Source organism: Exserohilum turcica, assembly GCF_000359705.1.
Source record: "Exserohilum turcica Et28A unplaced genomic scaffold SETTUscaffold_17, whole genome shotgun sequence".
Classification (NCBI taxonomy): domain Eukaryota; kingdom Fungi; phylum Ascomycota; class Dothideomycetes; order Pleosporales; family Pleosporaceae; genus Exserohilum; species Exserohilum turcicum.
The window spans coordinates 188,194-206,598 of NW_007359992.1; the positions used below are offsets into that span (position 1 = coordinate 188,194).

Below are 18,405 nucleotides of genomic sequence, written 5' to 3' on the forward strand. Positions count from 1 at the left end.
CTTTCTCATGTATATAGTTTCGGGTTGACTTAGCTTGACATGGCATGGTACGATTATATAGTATATGGGAAACGACTTGGATTTGTAATGATAACACATTGATTGGCCTTTACTGTGTATACATCATCACGCACAAAGATAATCGAAATACACTTCACGACGCAATGTTCACGGTTCCAAGTAGACAGCAGCAGTCAAAAGAATTATAGGGACAAGGTTCGCATTGAAGGACTGGCCGCCAGTCAAGTACGGCCGATGGCCAGCACAGGGCTTTCCCCCATACCCGCGTGACAAGTATGGATATCTTTCCCTCATAAGCGCATAGCATTCATCATATCCCTCAACACGCCTTGTTGTCCCTTCAAAAGCATGCATTTGCTCTCTCGAGTCGTTGTCAAATGTTGGTCTCATATTTTCCTTTTTTTTTCTTTCCCGTTGCCTACGCCTACGCCGACATGCCGTGGTGTGTGTCAAAGACAGGGTATGTAAGAGAAGAATGCACAAACATGCTCAACACGACATCTACCACTGGGTAGTGGTAGCAGGAGCAGCAGTCTCGGCACCCCAGCCCTCGGCGCCAGTCTGGGCCTCACCAGAGGCAGCCCAGTCGGCAGTGTCAGCGTCCCAGCTGGTGCCTGCGGCAGCAGCCTGGGCAGTGAAGGCACCGGCAGATGCGCCAGAGACCTCCCACTCGCTGGTGAATCCGTCAGCAACGGCGCCAGGGCCGACCTCGTCAGCACCGGGGACCTTGGCCTCCTCAACACCAGCGCTGTCCTTGTTCTCCTCAGCCTCGGGGTCGCGGTAGAAGTACAAGTCAGTCATGACATCCCACTCAGTCTCGCGGTTGGCGAGGGTGCCGCGGAGGCGGAGGACCTCACGGGCAAGCATCCACCAGACGAGACCAATGGCGTGGCGACCCTTGTTGTTGGTGGGGATGGCAACATCGACGTACTCGGTGGGAGAGTCACCGTCGCAGAGGGCCTATTTCGGTTAGCCCAAACACTTGACCATTCCGTCCACTCGACTGCTTACAATGACGGGGATGTTGACGTAGGAAGCCTCCTTAATAGCCTGGGCGTCGGTGCGGGGGTCGGTAACGACAATCAGGCGGGGCTCGCGGAAAGAGCGAGTGATGTAGTTGGTGAAGTTACCGGGGGTGAAACGACCAGCGATGGCGGTAGCACCAGTGTGGGCGGCGAACTTGAGCACCGCACGCTGTCCGTAGGGACGGGCAGAAATGACACAGACTACTCGGTGTCAGCAATCAGACAAAAAAAAGGGCCACTGCGGCCTTGTTTTGCGCATAGTTTCTCAGGTGTGCATTTCCCGCTACTCGTTGCGCCCAAAATTATAAACGTACCGTCAGCTGGGTTGTCGATGGCGACAATGATGCGGGCAGCGAGCACAATCTTCTCCCAGGTCTTGCCAATGTTGAGGACGTTGACACCGTCAGGCCTGGTCTTCCACAGGTAAGGCTCCATGTGCACCTGGAGGTTCTTGCTGCCGAGGTGGCATTGAGCAGCGAGGAGCATCTCAATGTCCTGCTGGGTGGGGTTGAAGATGGCGGGGAGGTTGGAAGGGGCCATTTTGACGGGGGTGGTTTGGCGCTGTACGAGCTGGTCGAGGGGTTAGAGAAAGTTGTCGTGATGCGTGCGAGAGAACTTTCCAACCAGGGAACCTTTGGTGGTGGGAATTTCGCTTCCAAGGTGGGTGGCGCTAGTGCCCGCAAACGAATCGCGGCGAAGCGGGCGGCCGGCGGCCGGCGAAACCAAAGCCCCGAAGGCTCTCCTCTTGGGTATCCGCAAAAGATTCAAGGCGTGTGTGGGTGGTGCCAGTGAGTGTTCCCCGCCAGCCATGCCGCCGCGAATACCAGCTTTGTCGTGCCTGCGGGCATCGGCATGTGAGTCGGCGCTCTTGGAATATCCCGTGCTGTGCTAATTGCGTTCATAGCACCCTCCGTTTCCGCGCAATTCAGCCTCCCCATTCGGACGTTTGTCTCGACATCGCGGGCCCAAGCCGAATCAGCTGAGCGCCAGAAGAAGCGCCTCGCCAGCGACCCCTACATTGTCGCACAGCGCAACCGCAAGAAGGCCGCCAACCTGTCGCGACGAGCCGAACTCGAACAAGGCCGAGTAGCCAGTCTCGGAAACCCCGTTCGCGGCGTATCGACTCCGTTCGTCGAGTCTTTCGAGACGGCCAAGCCCATTACCTACGAGGAGGGCAGGAAGATTCCGCAGGACAAGACGCACCTCAACTATGCATTCGACCCGGCTGCCGTGGAGCACCAATTGCAGCGGAGCGAGAAGCTGGCGGTGCCTCTGAGTGAAATCAAAAAGCAAGCCGGACCCGGACCCGGACCCTACCAATGGAGCGACGCCATACGGTACGGCCAGACGCAGGACGCGGAGAAGTCTGCCGAGGAGATTGAGGCGCAGACCAAAAAAGACCATGCGCGTGCCGTCGAAGCCATCAAGCGCATTACTGCTCTGGAGAACGGGTCCAGCAAAGACCGCATGCGCGTCAACATTGCACGCTGCGTCGAGACATTTGGGCGCCACAACACGGACAAGATCTTCCCGCCAAAGGCCCCCTCGCTCAGCCGGTCCGGCGTCGACGAAACCCACACCGTCCGCCCTGAGACAAACATTGCTGCGACGGCCAAGCGCGTGGGACCAGACACGGGATCGTCCGAAGTGCAGATTGCCATTCTCACGGCCAAAATCAAGACGCTAGCAGACTTTTTGCAGACCCGTGGAAAGGGCGACAAGCACAACAAGCGCAATCTGCGGCTGCTGGTGCACCGGAGACAGAAGCTGTTGCAGTACTTGAGGAGGAAGGAGAGAGGCGGTCCCAGATGGCAGCATTGCATCGAGACTCTTGGCTTGACCGAGGGTACATGGCGGGGTGAGATTTCGCTCTAAGTCTCGAGCAACATTTGTATAGTCAGCGGCAGTACCAGCACCTGTATTCATGCCCCATGAACGAATCTCCAAGGGCAACTTTGTAGCCCCTGTATACTAGCATTCCGCGCCTTTGCCATTGCACCATTACGACCCTTGCACGTGACATTGTTATATATATATATATCATATTCTGTTTCAATTCTCTGTGAATAGACTAGAAAATACCATGCTGCAGCGCCCCGACACCCACATCCCTAATCACCATAGCAGCAGAAGCATTAGCGCCCCTCTTCTCAGCAGCCTCATACAGCGCGCGGATATCCTCCCTCCACATGGTCTCGTTCATGCGCACGACCTTGCGATCATACGTCATCATGCCGTTGACCTCGCCCTCGACATCAGTCGTTTGTGTCCACACGCCGCCGGAGCAGGCGAACAAGTCGATTTGCTCGCGGAGCTGGGTCAGCAAGTCGTGGCAGCGGTAGTTCCAGTAGACGGTGCCGTTTGTGAGTTCATAGGCTGTCTGGCGACCCAGATCCTTGAACCATGCGTGCTCGAAGTTGTTTTCGGGTAGCTGGGTGCCGATGCCGCCGAATTCGCCTTGCAGGCCAATGCGCGAGGGGTCGTAGGCTGAGTCGTAGCCGCTGCCTTGGTTGGACCAGAAGGGCGTGCCGCATTGTGGCGTCGAGTAGTGGTGATTGTCGTCAAAGTCGCCGGCCGTGTGGTCGGTCCAGCCACTTACGGCATTGACGAGGCGCGTGGGATCGATTTTGCGGACGAGGTCGGTGAGTGCGAATTCCGGCCAGGGAGGGGATGTGGATTGGCCCCATTCTTCGTTGTAGATTGTCCAGGCGATGATGCTGGGATGTGATTTTAGCTGTTCGACCATGAGGGCGAGCTGGCGGTCGAATTCGGCTTGCGCACCAGGCTCGAGGCGGATGCTGCCGCAGCCTTGGGGGGCGGGCAGGTCTGGGCGGAGAGAAGGCATGTCTTGAATCACGAGCATGCCCATTTCATCGCAGGCGCGGTAGAAGAGTGCAGGCTCGACCTTGATGTGCTTGCGAACCATGTTGTAACCAACGTTCTTGAGCACCTTGAGATCGTACACCATGGCTTCGACGCTGGGAGGCGTGTAGATGCCGTCGGGCCAGTAGCCTTGGTCCAGCGTGCCAAATGGGAAGACAAACTTTCCGTTGAGAAGGGGGCGCTGGACGCCGTCGATAACGCCTCTGGAAATGGTTCGGAATCCGGTATAGCTCTCGATTGTGTCACTGCCCATCTTGATGGTGATGTTGTACAGGGTCGGGCTATCCGGTGTCCACAGCTCCGGCGAGTCAACGGTAAAGGTGAATTGGCTGCCACTGGTGCCTGTGGCTTTGGCTTTGGCATCAGAAGAATTCAGTTCGTGGATGGTGATATCATAGGCATTGCTTGAGTTTGTACTGCTATGCACCGTGACGACGACTAAAGATGTAAGCATCGTAATAGTAATATGTATGAACAAAACACTCACCTTTGCCATCCATATCCGCCGTTAGGTCGAGTTTGGAAATGTACTCTTTCGGCGTAGACTCGAGCCATACGGTCTGCCAGATGCCACTGCAGGGCGTGTACCAAATCATTCCACCGCGGGTCAAGGTTTGCTTTCCGATAGGTATCTGTATGCGATCCAGATCGGTGGGGTCATATGCATATACCAGCCTGTGATGATTAACACCAGCTGATCCATCGGGTGTTCGAACTCACAGCTCATTCGTTCCATTGGAGCTCAAGTACGGCGTCACATCGACGCTGAACTCAAAGTAGCCGCCTCTGTGGAATCCAGCCTTGTGGCCGTTGACGAAAATAGTGGCTTCGTAATCAACAGCACCAAAGTTGAGGATGACATTGTTGTCGCTTGGCCAAGATGATGGAACTCCAAATGATGTTTGGTACCAGCTCCAGATGCGTCCCTTGCCAGTCACGCCTAAGCTAGTCTTAGCCATTGCCTTGAGGCTACTTGATGTTACTCACCCGACAAAGCACTCTCCAGGCAGAAGGGAACTAGGACTCGGTTTCCGAGTCTCTGGCCAAATGGCGGTGACGCGTCAGAGCCATTGGTAGTGTTTTGATATCGCCAGACACCATTAAGGTTCTTCCAATCTGGGCGCTGGAGACGTGGGCGCGGGTACTCAGGCCAAGGGTTAGTTCCGACAGTATCCGTCCAATTCGTTTTGAGCGGAGTAGATCCAAGTTTGTAGTCGGTGTTGTCGCTGTTGTCCTGGCGCGGTATAATGTTGCGGTCACTCGAAGCAAAAGCAGTCAACGCGCACAGGGTCGCTCCAATACCGATGGAGAGCCGCATGCTGGTGGGAAAAACACTGTGATGGAGCACCTACAGACACATCCAAAACGGCACGGCAACAGTCGAGTACAAGGGAAAGCAGCAGTATTTAAGCGGTCTGGAGACTGATGACAGCATAGACCAACGGTACCTGTGATGACTGTGTAGCTGCATGCCAATCCCCTTGGCTTAAAGGATAGCGGCGGGATGATCCTGGTGGCTGCGCATCGCATCCGTTGGGCAAAAGTTTATGTAGATCATGGGCGTCATATGGCAGCACCGGCTGACCAGGCGTATGCTGGCGGAAATGCAGTGGCTGGGTTGTCAGAAGCGGCGGCTGCAGGGGTACAAGAGCTTGGTGAGGCCAAGTCAAGGGTATGGTGGGCTGCGTCAACGGTACAGCTACGCGGTGGATGCATCCGTAATGCACAAAGTCAGATGCGTAGCGGTGCATGTCCTCATCACCTGGCAGTCAAGACCTTGGCTGGCACTTTGTTGAACTGTTTCCCCGCACCACCCGGTCTGAACTTGGCGGGATCCAAGGTTCACGCGTGGAGAGTAACGTTCATGTCGATCCCTCTCGCTTTGCTGTACTAGAGCGCGGCAATACCTCGGTATCTTCTGCACACGCAGAGACACGTCTCGACGTACTACATGACTGATGCGCGACGAAAAGGTCGTGGCAGGTGTATCGTATGGTGCCGGACAAGATGGAAATGGACAATAGCCATGTGCTACTTGAAGTGGTGTACTTAAGGCGTTCAGTAATATGTCAAAGCTTGGAAGCTAAGCACTGTGGCTTGCGGACGGTGCCATGGGTTGTGGAGCTTCGCATATTGGAGACTGGATGCAGACAGGCTACCAACACGGCGAACCCCGCATTTGACAAATGAGATCGAGGCGTTTACCGGCATGTCCAGTTATCTACAGCCCAGCACGAAAGGTTACAACGAGGGGCATGAATTCGAGTTGTTTTTGATGCAATGACTCTTTTCATTGTTGTGCCGCGGCAACGATGCAAACCATGTGCCTTTTGTCGCAATAGCACAAATTGTATTAAAGATCCCTGACTGTATAGAGTTGTTTCACTATACGTTCGGGCATGGTCGTACGTGCCGGCCGTTCTCGCATGTCGAATTAGATTCAAGCCCAATCTCCCCTTGTAGAACTGAAAATTATTCCGTATTGCTATTGGAATGCCCCGAGCCATGAAGATCAACCTTATGGAAGCAGAAGGAATGGTTTGTTCCATGGCTTCACCTTGGCAGCTGACGCGGTCGGTCTCGATGGACTAGGCCCACGCGCGTACGCGGGCGAAGAGGGTGACTGTGGTGGTTCAGGCATCGTCGGAGAGTCTGGCAGTCTTGGCGTTTCATTGTACTTGACGGCACAAGGCGATGTGGCTGGTGGCTCCAGCGTTTGTAGCGAAGCGCTGTCATCCTCTATGATTCCAGGCAGTGTGTGCTTGTCAGAATAGTAGTCCAAGATGGAGTTTACCTGCGTCGTGCCAGAGCGTATTGTGTCGGTATCGGAAAAGGCCGAGCTCATTGTCGACATGGTTGAAAACGACGCCATACTCGATGCTCTCTCTCGACTTGAAAATGCAGATGCCGCGATGCCGATATCATGCTTGTGTGCGCCACAATGTATGTCAAGCATCGAAGTGCATTGAAGAATGTCAAATAGGTCGTCTCGCACGTCACGTGCCAATGGGCGTTCCATGGGGTCTTTGCTGAGCATAGTTCGGATCAGATTTAGAATGTTGGGGACTGCGCGGATTGCATCGTCATCATTTTCGAGTGATGCCTTTTCTAGCACTGCCATCCAAGTCTCGACCTTGTCAAGATTGGCGTGATACGACGAATCGGTGCGCGAGCTCTTGCCGCCGGTACTGATTTTTAGTTTTGAGGACCGGTGTTTGATGAAATCATGAGGCTTCTTCTTCAGCATGAAGGTAATCAGTTCGAGAAACACACAGCCCAAAGAGAAAATGTCTGCTTTCTCGGTTTCGCTCACGCGCGAGCGATGCTCAGGCGCTCGGTCAGACTTTTTGAATCCAAAGTTGAAGCCTGAAAAGTCGGTATTCAGGGGTTTGGTCAGCTTCTGGCGCTGCGAACCCCCGCTTTTCGAGGATCCTGATGAGCTTTTGCTCATCACAGATGCGTGTTGCCTGTTTGGGACTCTGGGTGTATGTGGAGGGGATTGCAGACCGGGCGGGTCTGGACTGGCATGTGCCTCGGGGGCGCTGTAAATGTATGCATCCATGGCATCGGGCTTCTTGTCTTTCTGGAATGTCTCTAGGCTGCCAATGTCGCTAAAGGCAATGGCATTCTGTTCATCAATGAGTATTCTAGATGGCCGGATGGCGGAATGACAGAAGCCGTTTTGGTGCAGTGTCGAAATGGCGTCGGCCAGACAATGCAGCCAGTTGAGCACTAGCCACCGTCGTTCGGGTTTTGGCAATTTCTGGTATTGCGCCGGGTTGCGATGGTCGATGAAGGTGCGCAGAGTATGGTGGCCCACAAAGGTACTCACAATGTAACCATGGCCTTTTGCGGTGTACGAGGCCCAGACAGGGGCAATGTGGTCGTGTTCGACCATCCTTGCACTCTCCACATCGAGGATAAAATCTTGGCGGAAGGCATCGGGGTCATCTGCAGTGCCAAGGGCGAACCTGCGGCGCATGTAGATTTCCTTTGGCTTCTTGGGCAAGTGTATGCGCGACCAGGGCTGCAAGGTCACGGCGACGGGAAGGGACATGACATTTTCAATAGGCAGCTCCTCGTTCTCGGCATAGTCGATGTGGACGCCCTCTCGCAGCTCTCGCAGCAAAAAGGCAAATTGGGTGTGGTAGAAGCGGGCATTGGCGTGGTTGTCGCGGCGATTGGAGAGCGACAGCTGCTCAATATCATCTAGCCCAATCGGGAGGTCGTCGTCATCCCAGGATTTGTCGACGACGGCAAAAATGCGGTCTGCCTCGCCAATCTCGACGAGGACGAGGAACAAGCGGCGGGCCTTTTCTATTATCCATTCAAGGTACGTGTCGTCGCTCAGGTCGCCAAATCCTACGGGCTGGGTAAGACGTTCTCTGTCGTGAGGCTGTAGGCGAGACATGACGAATTCTTGGGTGACCTTTTCATTGATCCTCTCCTCGGTCCACCAGATCTGCTGGAGGGCATGCTGGGGAGTGACGAGACTGTGGCCGGCATATCCATAGATGAGGGCATTGAGGGCAACAGTCTGGTCGTTTACGACATTGGTTAGTGTCCGGGCGCTCATGGTAGGAGGGCTGGGGGCGGCAGTCCAGCGCTAGGGACGGCGGTGTCGATGGGAGATCTTGGTCGCGTGTGCATCCAGAGAGGCGGTGGGCTGGAGGGCATTTCCAGGAAGTCAAAAGTCGAACGAGACGGGAGCAAGCAGAGGAATGGATGCCAAGGCTGAGCAGCTAAGGCACATGTTATTAGGCGTCAGCGGGGTCGGCTCTTGATCGTGGTACGAAGGCTCATCGGCCGGTCGGAACGGGTCATGTCATGGCAAGCGGCATGGCAGCAACAGCAGCAGCAGCAGCAAACAGCTGGCTTTGGGTCGCCTGCGTACAGACGGCGAATCAGCATGGCGAGCGGCGAAGGAGGTGCATGGCCGGCGAGAGTAGTAGAGGGCGAGAAAGGGCCTTTTGCCAAAGAAAAAGAGGATCCGGATCCCGTCGTGGTCGGGCGGCCTGGTATCTGTTTTTTTCCCTGCATGGAGAATTCGCTACTACCGACTACTAGCTGGCCTCGGCAAAAGTTATTCGTCCTACCACTAAGCGGCTATTTAGCCTACCACTTAGCAGAGGTCTACATTAGTAGGCTTGGCTAAAACATTAGTAGTATTTTATACTACTTACTATAATATAGCTATGCTATAGTAAGTTTTAGTATATAAAGATAGCTAGTATATTAATAAAAATTTAATAGTGTTACGTAGCTAATGTAATGGGCGGGCCCAACGGGCCGAGCGTACGACTACTTACGCCATCCATAGCCAAAAAGGCAGTAACAAGACTTCAAGCTTCTTGAAGTCCAGGTAGTCGTATAGATATACTCGCTTAGAAGCTAAGCTGTACATACGTAGGCGTAGCCTCTTACAGCTAAAATAGAAGTTATAAAAGTAAAAAAAAGTAAAGCTTAAAAACTAGCTATACTACTTAATTTTTAGTGTTCTATATAGCCTAAAAACTAGCCTAAAATAGGCTCTTAGCTACTTACTAAAAAAGCTATAGCTAGCGTAGTATAATAATTACGTTAGCTAACTATACTAAAGCTCTTAATTATTATTACGCCTTTTGCTACCTAAGTTTAGTAGTAAATTTAAGTAAAAAGGTAAGTAGTATAGAGGATAGAGATATTGCGTAATAGCTAAGTAGTTAAGGTAGCTAAAATAGGCACCTAAAGGCCTATTTTAAAGCCCTATTATAAAGCCTCTATAGGTAGAGCTATATATAAGTAGTAGTTACAGCTTACCTGTAAGGGGCTCGACCCCGGAGGGTAGTCTTAAGCTCGGGAGCACGATCGGACAGGCCAAGGTAACAAGATTGTATTCGATAGAGAGCTAAGCTCTCGGCTACGTAGCTATCTATATACAATGCTGGTTGCTAGGGTAACAATCGGGCCAGGCAGGTGGAGTAAACGAGGTCGTAGACGAGTATGGGAGGCGAAGGGCGTTCAGCCCGTTACATTACCTAAAATAAAACACTAAGCTTCTATACTAGATAGGTATTATTTAGTTACTAAGTTAGTTATAAAATTAAGTACTAAGTTATTATATTATAGTGCTAACTCTATATAGTTTAGATATGCCCGCACTAATACAGACCCTGGCTAAGTGGTAGGCCAAATACCGGCTTAGTGGTAGGACGAATAACTTTTGCTGCTGGCCTCCCACATGGGCTTATCGACGACCCGCCCTGGGCCTCCTCTGCTCAGGGATTCACACGCCGCCCGCTTTCGGAGATCGCGGCCACCGTTCGATTTGGTTTCTTTTCTCTTGTTTCTTCTTCTTTTTTCTTTTTCTCTGTTTTTTTGCGGAGAGGTCTCGAACGGCGTGGGGCGGCTTGGCGTGTGGACGAGGGAGAGAGCCGGCACAGGCAGGCTGCCGTCTTCCGCAGGCGCAGGGCCAATACGCGCATGGAATAGATGGCGGTGGCTAATCAAGCATGTCCATGGCCGTGGGTGGGCATGCGCTGGGTCGGGTGTTGGATAATTTCCGGGGTGGAGAGCAGAGGCTGGAAGGGGGGGCAGCGAGCGAGTGTGAGGGCGAGGTGGCATGCTGCGTCAGCCGGCCGGTGCTCATGGCGCGAGATGGCCTGCGTTTGCTATCGCGCAGTAGCAGCATGCAGTGTGACAGGCATACCAAGACAGGCCAGAGAAGCGCGGCCTGGAGATAGCATGTGGCCGTATGTGCTGTAGGCTGCCTGCAGCCCGAGGCGACACATGCATCCTTGGGGAATGCAGTGGTGATGGCTGTCGAGGGATGCAGAAGCCAGTTGTGCAGAGCATAGTGATGGCTGCTATGGCGGTGCTAAGCATGCTATGGCTACTAACCCGCTGTGGCGCGGGGCATGGCCGGAACAGCCACCCCGACGAATGCATACATAGTCTTTATTGCCATGCAATCCCGTGCCTTGTGCCTGTTGCAGAAGCAGCTGGTCGGACAATAATGCATCCAAAAAAAGAGAAGCAATAAATGTACTACATGACATACATACATCATTCATACATACATACATACATACGTATTGGCATGCAGGCCTCAAGTGGCAGTGCACAGGCCAGCCCCAATTCACCACCACCACCAGGACATGCATCACCCCACGATTCCAAGTCGCATCCTCCACCACCCGCCCTCGCCGACTAGAAGCGTTGTGCATGGCCCTTCACCACCCTGCTGGGTCTCTGGGTGGGTACCCGGCCTGCAAAGGCTTGTCCAAGGAAACGTGTTGTGCCGGCCGTTAACCCAAGTTGAGGAGGGATCTGCCGGCCAACCTGTCACAATTTCGCCGTTGCACGCCTCCATGACAAGACAAGGCTGCTGGAAGATGAGGTGCGTGAGACCAGCATCAAGCCATTTGTAATACTACTTAGACTACAAAAGCTCCAGTGTGTGCGTGCATGCAGACGGATCGCGATCAAGCCGCCCAGTCACTAGCAATTCGACTGCACCTCCCAGTGTGCCCGACCTTGGTTCCCGGTTCCTCATGCCCGGGGATCGATTGAGAAAAACACGTTTCCCTCGCTGGGGGCCGTCTTGACTTGGGATCCCCCCGGATGCGTTCCATTGGGCCACAGAATGGTCCCTCCATGGTCACCGACAACCTCGAGCCGATACCCGGCAAACGGCTCGCCAAACACAGTGCTCAAATCGTACCAAACGGTGGCGCCGTCCAGATTGTACGCAAAGACCTGCTGAGGGGCGCCAGAGTAGAGGCCGTCGGCGCTCTTTGTCACTTTGATGGCAACCCCCCCGGTCATGTCGTCGCGGCGCATCTCTTCCCAGTAGATGCCGCCTATCGCCGCCGTTAGTCACAACACGGCCACTGTTCCAGCGTGCACTAACCAGCCTTGATGTCGCGGCGAGGCCCGATGGAAGCGCCAACCGACCACACATAGATTGGCCTCGGGGAATTGTTGAGAATGACTGCAATGCCGGTAGCGCTGACCGAGGTTGCAAGTGCAACAAGCGTTTGGAGGAAGAAACGCATCGTATACCCTATACCGTATACGACAGTGCCACGACGAAGATGCAACACAATTGGGCACTTTGTTTTTCTTCTCTCGATTACAAGATACTGCGTGTCATGATGGATACCGTGTATTTATACCCACTCCCGGGCACTTTGGATTCCAAGCAGGAGTTGCATTCAACCATCAGTCAACCAGTTTGTATCCTTGAGTGATAATGCATCGCTCCTTTACATATCCGCCCAAGCATAGCCGACTGGAAAAAAGCAGTAGCCCATGCTCGAAGCCGGCAATAGTCGTCGCTTCGGGGATGAGATGCACCAGCAATGTCACTCTGCAGGCCGGCAAATGTATACTGTGACGCTGTATCTTGCTTGTACGTTTTTTTTTCAATACTCTGGTAAATTGCCCTGCTCGCCGCGCACGGTATGGGGCCATGTCGGCCACACCAACCTGTGCCATCTGGCTGCTGGAGTGGCCATGCCGAATCGGCCATGGCTCCTCGCCGGCGCCATCGTTTGTGTAGTAGCTTGGTAGTGGTAGAGGGACTGGAGCGTGGAGAGGGTCCGGCGGGGGTTTCAGCGGGCTTAAATTAGCCTGGGTGGAGAGCTCGGCGGGTTCCTGGCTAGCGGCGGGACGACGGCAAGCGGAGCGTCTCCTTCCAGAAGGCCGGCTGGACTATTCTTGCTGCCACTGCCACTGCCACTGCCACCATCCAGCATACATGCAGACGACACGACGCGCCCGAACCCAGCACGCAATCTGCCTCTCCCTTGCCCCCACCAGCACACGCGCCGCCACACCGCGGCCAGCACGCGAATGGCGTCTCCCGCAGTCGAAGGTCGCATCGAGCCGCACAAGAAGGCCCATTTCAGCCTCCACCTCAGCGACCGCATCCGGAACACTGACGATGCTGCTGCCGCCGAGTACAGCAGCGTGAAATGTGAGCCCTCCACACCAACACGGCACATGCATGGCTGCCCGCCCTGCTGATGCACTGCCCAGACAACCACAAGCCCACGCAGACGGCCGAGAGCCGCTCTGCCACGCTGCAGGCACCCTCTGCAGCCGGCGCCTGCAGCCTGCGCATCGACGACTCGAATGAGGACGGCGACCACGACGTCTTCACATTCACCGGCCAGAAGACGCAGCCGAAAAAGTCGTATGTGCTCATCTTCGACCCCGCGACCCAGCAGGCGACGCTGGAGCCGCTGTCGAGCAGCTACACGTTCAACCTGGCCACGAGGAACGGCAAGGACATGTCGTCGCAGCACGCCAAGATCTATCCCAAGAAGCTCAAGCACGAGAAGCAGGACAAGGACGACGACGACGACGACGACCTGTTTGGCGAGGCCGCCGCCGCCGACGGGGGCGACCCGGACCCCGACAACCCCTACGACTTCAGGCACTTCCTGAGCAAGGAAAAGGAAAAGCGAGGCGACGAGTCAGACTACCGCTATGCCTCGTCGCCAGAGCACCGGACAGGCCCCGGCAGCGCCGTCCACACGCCGCGCCACCGATTCAATAGCCTGCGGAGCAAGGATACGACTTATGCTGCAATTTCCGAGTGCACAGCCTTCCGTCTGTACAAGCCTCACTCCCCCCCCCCCGACTGGCCATGCATGTGCATTGCATGGCACTCTTCTCGACATTCTGCACTGTTGCTCACTGTCCTATGCTGCTCAAGTCACAGCGTGGTTCCTAACGTTGTCTGCACAGACCTTGGTGCAGCGTGCGTCCCGTTTCGCAGCGTGAAAACGAGGTGGAATAACCGCGGGTACAAGGCATGTCCCGAACCCACAATAGGGTTCAACGGGGTGGCCTGGCTTGGTGAACAGCATCCGCAGGGTGTTGCACATGGATAGTTTGAAAGGTCGAGGGCACTTTCACTCCTCTTCGCTTTCTTCGCTGCTGTCTCCGCCCTCGAGTCCCCTTCTCATCAGTTCTTCCAAATCGTCCTCATCGTCGTCTGCAGGCATCTCGGCCGCCACGCTGGATTTGCGGTCTTGCTGTGCGGGCGGGCCAATGTCCATGGGCTCAATGTCTCGGTCGTTGTATTCGTTGTCGTCATCATCGTCGTCTTCGTCATCGTCATCCTCGCCTTCTGCGTCGTCGCCCCCGAGGTCGCCAAAGTCAATCTCATCTTGCGTGTTGCGGTTGCGGTTGTGGGGGTTTGGCGAGCCCTCGACGTCGCTGTTGGCGGCACTGGCGAGAGATATAGGGCCGTTGGACGGCGAGCGCAGATAGCCTGCGCCGAGATTCTGGCCTAGCCCCAGAGCTGCCAATGCGCCCTTGTTGCGCCGTGGTGGGCGTGCATCGGGCACTTCAATCTCAAGACCGCCATCGTCATCCGACTCGCCCTCGGCGTCGTCCTCGTCGTGGTCATGGTGTTGACTGCGCTCGGGCGGAGGCGACTGGCGTGCGGGCGAGCTCGCGACTTCGCCGTCGGACTCGTCGGACGAGTGGACAATCTCGGCCGACTTGATCTTGGAGGCAGGCGGCGCGGTAGACTTGCCCTTTGGCTTGGACGTCGTGTCTGTGGCGGTGCGCTGAAGACGGACGGCGGGGGTTGGCTGCGCCTTTTTGGGTTTGACCATGGGGTTGGCCGTGGCAGTCTTGCGCTTCTTGGGCGGTGCTGCGACAACAGGCTTCCGCGCCGGGGCAGCCGTGGCAGCGGGCGCACGACTCCCAAGCTGCGTTGCGGTTTGGTTTTGGCATGCATGGTCAAGGCCAGAGGAACGGGCTGTTATCTCACACGAGGGGTTGGATGATAAACGATAAGACCGAAATTAAACACGGTTATGACCTGGTTGTGCAGCTGGATGGTTGTCGGTGAGTGACTCTTTTTGCCCAACTCTATTGTGTTTGAGACGTAAGGCGACATGGCGTGGGGCGTCTAGGCACGGACGGCAGGGCGAACTATCGGGTGGTTCGAGAAGAATACGAAACAGCGAGCGCAGTGAGGAGATGGATCCGGCAGCTCGCGGCAACATGTTACAAGTATTACTGTACTGACTGGGTGCCAGTCGACCGAGACCAGGACATGGTGGCACCTCTTTTCTCCATGCCCACACCACACCACGCCTCAGTGGCATGCGGCACGGGATGCTTATTGGAATGGCAGAGAGACATGTCTCAGCCAGAGCGGTTTGCGATGAATCCTGTTGAATAACTATGCCCACCGCAGCCCGGGGATGCTGGCAAAAGGCCTAGATGTGCCACTCCCCACGTTGACGGTCCCTGCGCTAGCGCCCCGAGGACAGGCACACGCGTCATCCGCCATGGTTTGGCGATCTCTCCTTAAATAAACTTACTGCGCGCCACACGCTCGCTCTCCAGCCTCTCTTACCCTCCAAACTCCAGTCCTCACGCTCGTTACTTTTCCTTGTTCCATGTAGTCATGCGCTTCCTCACTCTCTCCAGTCTCGCGGCCGCTGTCGTGGCCGCCGCGTCTTCGCCCTCGTCGGGCCAGGAACACCGGGTCGAGAACATCGAGGCCCCGCCTGTCAAGGACGTGGCGCCACTAATCACTGTAGTCCAGAAGAACAAGACTTATGCCGTGAAGTTTGAATGCGTCGGCTGCCCGTTTGGCGTGCTCAGAAGCCCCCATGAGGTGCAATGGACGCACCCCCCTCCTGACAACTCCTTGGTGAGCGTGTCCAACGACAGTGCTCCAGGGACTCCGCTGACTAACGCCAACATACAGATGCTCATGTTTAGCATTGACGAATCTGCATCTGCACTGCTTCTCAACGAACAACGCGTCTTTCCTCTCGACCCGATGCCTCTTCGCATCAATGCCCTGCAAGTCCCATCAGACCTCGGCAAAGACCAAGTGAAGAGCTCCAGCCTTGACCAGCCAGAGAGAATCAAGTTTCCGCTGCAGTATGAACACACCTTCTTCCGCGGCGAAACAGACGAAGGCCTATGGCTGCACTTTAACGTGACTGGCCTGGCCTGGGGTGAGGAGCCCACGCCCTTCACCATGGGCCAAAAGGTCGTACAGATGCTGCTGCGCGAAGACCCCGCCCACCAAGAGACGGACCCCAAAGAGGGCAGCAAACCCGCCCTCTCCATTGCCGACGTGCAGGTGGTCGACGAGAAGAACAGCGTCCAGCCACTCAGGATGAAGTGCGGCAAGCTGGCCATGATGCGCACCGCCTTCGACCCCAACGAATGGGACGAGTACGGTCAATTCGGCACATGGGCAAGGACGCAGAATCTCGTGGCTGGCAAGCTAGTGTCTTTTTTGTCGGCCAATGGCGAGGGCAACGTGATGTTTTTCCCGCTGGTCCTGCTGGTTGTGCTCAGCATTCTCATGGCCCGTTGCATTTACCACTTCAGGCAGCAGGGCAGCGTTGGCGGGGCTTCGTACACTCCGTTTTCTCTGTTGGGCTGGGGCGCGTCCCCGCAGTACACTCCCATTCCAGTTATCAAGATAGAAGAATACGATTAGCGTTAGAGGGGGAAAAGTTGCACAGAAATGGAGCGCAATCTAAATCAAGTGGTTCGGATCTCTTGCCGCTATCTCCGACGTGCATCGAGACGCCTTGCAAACCGGCCCTCGTTGGCTGCGTGGATGACCTCAACACTGCCTTGCCGCCCTTTTTCTTTTGCTACATGCTATTATTCACCGCTACCCATGCCTTTTGTATCTCGGGCGCTTCCGGGTTGCCTGGTGCTGCCTTGTACATGTTTAGCCAATGACGGGGTTAGCCGGGGGCATTCACCTGCTTGTGCTGCCTTACCACCACACATCTAGAGCCTCGCCCCTCCTCAGCCGCACCATCGCTCTCTGTCCGTCAAAAACATGTCTCCCGTCGTCGAGCAGTACAATCCGGAGTGGCCAAAGCAGTTTGAGAAGATCAAGCCCGAGCTGGAGAGCTACCTGCGGGACGTCGAGTACCTCTCCATCGAGCACGTGGGTAGTACATCAGTGCCAGGACTGGCTGCGAAGCCCATCATCGACATTGATGTCATTGTGACCCGCGATAACCTCCAGTCTGCCATTGACGCCTTCATCACGAACGGCAAGTTCGACTACCTGGGCGAGCTCGGCGTCGTCGACCGCCATGCCTTCAAGATTCCAAATGAATCCGTACGCCACAACATCTACGTCTGCGTCGACGGCGCCGTCCAAACGCGCAACCACCTCGGCCTGCGAGACACGCTCCGCACCAACACGGAGCTGCGAGACGAGTACGCCCTTGTGAAGCTCGAGCTCGCCGCCAACACGACAAACATCATCGACTACCTCGTCGCCAAAGGCAACGTGATCCAAAAGATCCTGCTCACCTCTGGTGCCTTCACCAAAGACGAGCTCGCCGCCATTGCCCGCGCAAACCTCAAGGGCGAGCGCTTCGGCGCCATCCACACGCCGCGCCTACTCCTCCGTGAATTCGTCCTGCAGGACGAAGCCGGCTACTTTGAGCTCGAAGGCAACGAGCGCAACGCCCGCTACCAGGAGTGGCCGCCACGCACCCGCCAGCAAGCCCGCCAGCTGGTCCTCGAAAACATCCGCAACCACAACGACGTGCCGCGCACCATCTACGAGCTCGCCGTCGAGGACCTCACGGGCAAATTCATCGGCCGCGTAGGCGCAAAGACTTCCCAGGCAAACTCGGATAAGCTGCCCGGCGAACAAAGCATCAAGCCTGTTACCCATGCGGATCTTTGGTTCTCTTTTTTGCCCTCCGTTCAGGGCCAGGGCTTTGCCACCGAGGCCATGACGGCGTTTATAAGTGCGATCAAAGACCGGCTGCAGGACCACGGCAAGGTGGAAATGGAAATCGAGTGTGATCCGCGCAACAAGGCGTGCTGGAAACTCGCTGAGCGGCTGGGCTTCGAAAGGCATAGTTTGACCAAGGAAAAGGCAATGGTTAAAGGCGAGTGGGTGGATAGTTTGGTCATGCGAAGGGTTATTGGGGATACGTGAGTTTTTTTCTAAAATTTCCCTTGTGGTTTTGATGAAATTTCTCGTGCTTTCTTTTTGGTTTGGATGTCATTCAGTGTGTGGGCGTTTTGGCTAATACAAAGCAGCGAGCTCGCTCGGAAACATGTGCGCAGGTCGAGCAGAGTGAGTACGTCCATGAGACTGGATTTGGGTGAGCTGTATGAAACCTGTCATTGATTGAATGGCACTACAGAGTAATTCTGGTTTTGCACCTTGTACCTTGATTCATGATCCTGCTAATATACGTATTTTCTAGCACCTTATGTGCGGATGAGAAGTGCCTTATTCGGCTTTTTTATGATTCGCCATTTACATACAACTCGGCATGCATCACAATCGAAAGTGAAAACTGGTATTCAGTCATTTACTTGTTTTTACGCTAACGTCCTATCTATCTCTCATACACACACACACACACACACACACATCCATATGCACTAAAAACATATGCATCCTCCTCCCCACTCTATCCCCTACTCCCGCTAAGCAGGAAGACGAATCTACAGG

At 55.1% G+C, this 18,405-nt stretch overlaps 9 protein-coding genes across 9 annotated transcripts; 4 read left to right on the forward strand and 5 right to left on the reverse strand.

Moving 5' to 3' along the window:
• Positions 1–208: 208 nt before the first annotated feature.
• SETTUDRAFT_168710 (uncharacterized protein) lies at positions 209–1,638 on the reverse strand. The gene is made up of 3 exons (XM_008026237.1): positions 1,361–1,638; positions 1,033–1,247; positions 209–981 (listed from the first exon to the last, which is right to left on the reverse strand). Exons 1-3 carry the CDS (start codon positions 1,584–1,586, stop codon positions 523–525), a joined length of 900 nt encoding a protein of 299 aa, XP_008024428.1. The 5' UTR covers positions 1,587–1,638; the 3' UTR covers positions 209–522.
• Positions 1,639–1,831: 193 nt separating this feature from the next.
• Positions 1,832–3,036, forward strand: SETTUDRAFT_130250 (uncharacterized protein). Its single transcript, XM_008026238.1, has 2 exons — positions 1,832–1,900; positions 1,951–3,036. The coding sequence occupies exons 1-2, from the start codon at positions 1,855–1,857 to the stop codon at positions 2,919–2,921; spliced, it is 1,017 nt and encodes a 338-aa protein (XP_008024429.1). The 5' UTR covers positions 1,832–1,854; the 3' UTR covers positions 2,922–3,036.
• A 59-nt stretch (positions 3,037–3,095) lies between these two features.
• SETTUDRAFT_184255 (glycoside hydrolase family 2 protein) lies at positions 3,096–5,324 on the reverse strand. The gene is made up of 4 exons (XM_008026239.1): positions 4,917–5,324; positions 4,650–4,869; positions 4,417–4,604; positions 3,096–4,367 (listed from the first exon to the last, which is right to left on the reverse strand). Exons 1-4 carry the CDS (start codon positions 5,245–5,247, stop codon positions 3,118–3,120), a joined length of 1,989 nt encoding a protein of 662 aa, XP_008024430.1. The 5' UTR covers positions 5,248–5,324; the 3' UTR covers positions 3,096–3,117.
• Positions 5,325–6,447: 1,123 nt separating this feature from the next.
• Positions 6,448–8,505, reverse strand: SETTUDRAFT_160818 (uncharacterized protein; the record flags this gene model as incomplete). The annotated part of the gene is made up of 1 exon (XM_008026240.1): positions 6,448–8,505. One exon carries the CDS (start codon positions 8,503–8,505, stop codon positions 6,448–6,450), a length of 2,058 nt encoding a protein of 685 aa, XP_008024431.1.
• A 2,954-nt stretch (positions 8,506–11,459) lies between these two features.
• On the reverse strand, positions 11,460–11,965 carry SETTUDRAFT_160819 (uncharacterized protein; the record flags this gene model as incomplete). The annotated part of the gene is made up of 2 exons (XM_008026241.1): positions 11,460–11,770; positions 11,821–11,965. 2 exons carry the CDS (start codon positions 11,963–11,965, stop codon positions 11,460–11,462), a joined length of 456 nt encoding a protein of 151 aa, XP_008024432.1.
• A 799-nt stretch (positions 11,966–12,764) lies between these two features.
• Positions 12,765–13,716, forward strand: SETTUDRAFT_27844 (uncharacterized protein; the record flags this gene model as incomplete). The annotated part of the gene is made up of 3 exons (XM_008026162.1): positions 12,765–12,888; positions 12,951–13,530; positions 13,665–13,716. The coding sequence occupies 3 exons, from the start codon at positions 12,765–12,767 to the stop codon at positions 13,714–13,716; spliced, it is 756 nt and encodes a 251-aa protein (XP_008024353.1).
• A 115-nt stretch (positions 13,717–13,831) lies between these two features.
• On the reverse strand, positions 13,832–14,829 carry SETTUDRAFT_27845 (uncharacterized protein; the record flags this gene model as incomplete). The annotated part of the gene is made up of 2 exons (XM_008026163.1): positions 13,832–14,638; positions 14,701–14,829. The coding sequence occupies 2 exons, from the start codon at positions 14,827–14,829 to the stop codon at positions 13,832–13,834; spliced, it is 936 nt and encodes a 311-aa protein (XP_008024354.1).
• Positions 14,830–15,345: 516 nt separating this feature from the next.
• SETTUDRAFT_160820 (uncharacterized protein) lies at positions 15,346–16,401 on the forward strand (the record flags this gene model as incomplete). The annotated part of the gene is made up of 2 exons (XM_008026242.1): positions 15,346–15,594; positions 15,652–16,401. The coding sequence occupies 2 exons, from the start codon at positions 15,346–15,348 to the stop codon at positions 16,399–16,401; spliced, it is 999 nt and encodes a 332-aa protein (XP_008024433.1).
• A 323-nt stretch (positions 16,402–16,724) lies between these two features.
• On the forward strand, positions 16,725–18,334 carry SETTUDRAFT_168715 (uncharacterized protein). Its single transcript, XM_008026243.1, has one exon. The coding sequence runs from the start codon at positions 16,756–16,758 to the stop codon at positions 17,878–17,880; it is 1,125 nt and encodes a 374-aa protein (XP_008024434.1). The 5' UTR covers positions 16,725–16,755; the 3' UTR covers positions 17,881–18,334.
• Positions 18,335–18,405: the final 71 nt, after the last annotated feature.